We start from the raw sequence: 4,394 nt of genomic DNA on the forward strand, positions 1-4,394 counted from the left end.
CAGAGCCCCACAATGTTAAATTCTGTAGATCCCAATGTTGGCGGACAGGTTATGGACATTCATGCCCAATAGTATAAGGGAACTCAAGGAAAAAGGAAACACACGCAAAAACTATTTTAAGACTCTCTGAACTTTGACCAGATGTGACACTTAATATGAAACTCCAGACAGCTGTGATTATTTTTTACTTTTGTCATTTTTCATCAAGCAACAGAGGACCAATGGGACAAGAACACAAATGTGAAATGATGGGCTCATTGAGACAATATTGTCCATGCAAAGATCCTCTGGAGAGAGACTCCGAGAGCTATAACTACTGTAGCATAAACATAGGGACTAAGTTAAACTTGTACATTTCTGTTGATCACTCCGTTACGTTGCCTCAAATAGTTTTAGAAGAGAAAAAAAATATATCCTTGTTTTCCACACTATGTGTGTTGTTCCCAAAAGAATGACTGTCTTGGTTCATCAGTGAATTCACTATCCAGGAGAGACTGTGGTATATTTTAAACCTGTTGGGCCGATGAGAAAAGAATCATGCTGGGGCGCGCAATGGACACTTGGCTGAACCTCAACACTCTAACTCCAGTGGCTAGAATGTGTTTTCATGCCCAGCCTTTGTTCCCCCATCAGTGTGTCCTTTAGTTTCAAACAGATCTTTATAGTTTGTGCTTCATAAGCCAATTCTTATTATGATTTCGGGGGACTGTTCTTCAAAGAGCTTGCCAATGAAGATTTAGAGACAGAGCGAAGGTTTCTTCAAGTTCCGAGCCTTGGCTGTGGACAAAACAATCTTAAGTTGGGCAGCTTTTCTCGACACAAAAAAAAAGTTATTCGTGGTCATTGCACCATAAGTAGGATTCTATCAGGAACTCAAAGCTTGGGGGATAAGAAGGAGCAAGAGAATACTGTAACAAACTTCGTACAGAGTTCGGTCTTTTAATTGTTTCATGTTAGATATTCTATGTGTTTACCTCAATTGAAAAAAAAAGAATGTTTTTGCTAGTATCAGATCTGCTGTGGAATTGGTATTGTATGTCCATGGGATCCCCTTTTCTCAGCACGTGTTCCTCACTAGAAGAAAATGCTGTTACCTTTAAGCTTTGTCAAATTTACATTAAAAATACTTGTATGAGGACTGTGACGTTATGTTAAAAAAAGGTGTTAAGTCACAAAATGCGGTAATAAATATTTCATTTTTGATTTTTTGTTAGGCTTTGGTGTTTTTAATGGTTTGAAGGTTGCAGGATGCCAGTTACTGTGCACTGATAAGAGTAGGTGATGCTCCCCTCCCCACAGGAAGCTGAGTACAGTGAAGACGCACCAACAGTGTTACAAGTCATTATTTGTAGCTTTCCATTGTGTGTCTGGACTCTTAGGTTTCATCAGCAGACAACTTCCAAAGGTATGAAATTGTGGGCATTGTAACCAGTCTGAGAAATCACCTTCAAACTGCCCAGCCTGTCTTCTTATCACTGCATGATGTTTTAAAAAGTACTTTCAGAGAGAGCTTTTGCCGATGCACCCACCACTAGAATGAAAGGTTTATTCCAAGTTAGTTTTACATAATAGGAAATAATGTGTGTGCTCAGCCATGATTCATCTGTATTTCTTCCATCTTTCTAAAGTACTGTTGACTATGTAAATTAAAACTTATACAGAAATGTTTATAGATAAGTAAATACCTTTTATGGAGTTGGAAATTCTAAGCTTAAAAGAATGATCAAGCATTAATGTTTAAATCAAATGACCGAGCACTATCCTTTTAGATGTTTTTTTCCACGTGCACGGATGCAAGTATGACACTTTGGTGGCTCACGTGTTTTCTTTAAGAAAGAAAAAAAAAGGGCAAGAACAGACAATATGATAGCATTTTCAAAGCTTCACTTGGTGATGGAGAGGCAAATGCTTGTAGATATTGTCCAGTGTCTGCTAAGGTGTGGGAAACGTGGAATAAGCTGGAGGTACCTGCACACCCTTAGATTTTCCAAATAAACACACTGCCTAGACGGGGTCCTAACTCTTAAATGTTGACTCCTCCATTTAAAGGGACAATAAACAGGAGGTAGCTGGATGACTCAACTTGATGGGGGAAGAGCTCACTAGCCATACAAACTGACTCTTGGAAGCAATCCATAGTGGTATCTTAGGCAAGCTCTTCCACGCTTCCCCTTCAGCCAGCCTTAATGGAAACTCTACATGTGAATGAGCAAGAATATAAATTGCTATTGTTTCTTTTATATTGTTAAGTAAAATTTTTATAAGTGCATTTATCACTTTAATTACTGCACTGCTCTTTAAACCTAGAAATAGCATTGCTTGACACAAACACACCGCGCCTGTAAAACACACACCGCTTCCCTCGCCCTTCCCCTGCTCCATTTCCCATGGAATCTTTCTGTAAAATTTCAATATTTGCATATGTTTGCTTTAAATGCTCTGATGTAAACCCTGACAAGTTCCTCATTTATAAACTAACTCTCACATCAGTTGAGAGGAAAGAAAATGATATTGGCAGTTTCTTCTTCCATTGCTTTCTGTAAGGTAAATGCTGAAGGGTTTCCTTAATCACGGGCTTTATAAAAAGTGTTTTATGGAGTTTTTACATTATTCCGTGGAGGGTAGAGCCCAGAGCTGTTGAGCCTTGGTTTGAATTCGCAAATTCATCTTAAGCTTACTAACTTGGCCAATCTGTCTCCTATCATGCTAATTTTAACCTTAGATATTTGGAGATGAGTGATAATTGTAGTAATAGCTATGCATTTTCTTGCCCCACCCCCACCCCATTCTATGACAGAGGGATGATGAATTTGTCCAATTTTTATAGTGCTTTTTATACCACCTCAGAAGGCACTCGCTCCTATCTCGGGTTTACTATTTAGTATAAAGAGTTCCGATTTGGGTATATTTAAGAAAGCCTCAGCTGTCAAACGCAAAGAAACTGGGAATGGTGTTTTGACAACCATATAGTGTTAAAGGAAATACTGTAGTCTGAATAAAATTGCTTATGTTCTCCAAAACAAGAGTAATATAAAAACACTTTTTTATTTATATGGAAAAGCAAAAGCAGAAATAAACTCCAAAGGTTTCCCTTTCTTCAAGAAATTCCGAGAGAGAGAGAGAGAGAGAGAGAGAGAGAGAGAGAGAGAGAGAGAGCTGCAGTCGCCATCTGTTAAGGGTTGGGAATTGAGCAAAAAGCCACATTTTGAAGGAGAAGAAAAGTCCAGAGAAGGCTGAGTCTTCCACGCTCCCACTCTCCTGCTCATCCCCGGGTCAGAAGCACCCCGAACCCCCACTCCAGTCCATCAACGTCCTCCTCGCCGGCTGGCCCTCCCACTCCTGCCGGCCTGTTAACCCGGAGCAGACCCGGGAAGGGAAATGTGGCTAATATCTCTAGCAGCTGTCAAAAGCGGGGCCCTTCCTTCAAAGAGATCCTCCACAAATTCTCCATTAGTCTTGCAGGCCAGCAATTTGATAAGGAGCCTGGACCTCCGCTACAAGTTGCCACTATGCTAAGGGTCCTCTGTTGAGGTCCCTAAATGGCCGAGTGGCCCTAGCTAGGCAGGCATCCTGTGGTCCAGGGGCAGGGGAGATGCGGAGGAAGGCGGGGAGCAAGGAGAATCTGGCCAGCTGTCATGCGTGCAGAAGACCTCCCCCTCGCGAATGTATTTACTGCACAGACAAACCTGCTACAAACTGATGGAGGGGACACGGAACAGTTTCTTTTGCAGTGATCAACTAGGGTCATCGCGCTCGTAGGGAGCCCCCGGAGTCCCACCGGGGCTGGAGAAAGGTGCAGCGCCGGACTCTGGCGGTCAGATCGTGATGAGAATGGGGACCGTCGGGGCAGTGTTTGAAGGGAGGTTTTAATATTAATAGTTTCGCTGTAGAGACAGAAGGGAGATTGCGTCTACTGCTCCTCGGGGCAGACTCTGGGTGACAGGAATGATGGATGATCCGGCAGAGCCCAGCGGCCCCTCCCCTCCAGCCCCAACAGTGTCAAAGCTACTTTAGCTGAGGCTTTAGAAATAAAATAAATAAACAGCATCGCCCCCTTCTCTTCGCACAGCCGCCCCACCCCCCGCTTTCCGACACCGATTTATGGATCATTATGAATCAATTACTGCTCTCAATACTTTCCCATTGGCTTAAATAAAACAGTGGAAAGATGAAAACGTGGGTTTCGGTAGAGGACTTTTTTCTTTTTATTCTTTCTTTCTTCCTCCCCCCCAGCCCCCCCGACAGGAACAATCTCAAAATCCATTATCTCATAATCAGAGGCCCTGGGTGAGGAGGTGAAGAGAAAAGAAGGGGTCACTCAGGAAGTAACTCGGGAGCGCCAGAGGGGGAGGTGTCGCCCAATCTCTGTCTTTGTGGTATTTGGTTTGTTTGTT

The 4,394-nt window shown here is 42.6% G+C and overlaps 1 protein-coding gene across 3 annotated transcripts in view; it reads left to right on the top strand.

Moving 5' to 3' along the window:
- The window catches only part of Meis2 (Meis homeobox 2), a 207,583-nt gene extending 206,375 nt beyond the window's left edge, over positions 1-1,208 (top strand). For all 3 annotated transcript variants that reach the window (XM_085696490.2, XM_085696492.2, XM_085696493.2), the window contains exon 12: positions 1-1,208. This exon is cut by the window's left edge and continues 215 nt beyond it. In XM_085696490.2, the coding sequence (XP_085552616.1) occupies positions 1-72 (72 nt within the window). In that variant the 3' untranslated portion in view covers positions 73-1,208.
- The last annotated feature ends 3,186 nt before the right edge of the window (positions 1,209-4,394 follow it).

Source organism: Myodes glareolus, chromosome 10 (assembly GCF_982192425.1).
Source record: "Myodes glareolus chromosome 10, mMyoGla1.1, whole genome shotgun sequence".
In the NCBI taxonomy this organism is placed as follows: Eukaryota; Metazoa; Chordata; class Mammalia; order Rodentia; family Cricetidae; genus Myodes; species Myodes glareolus.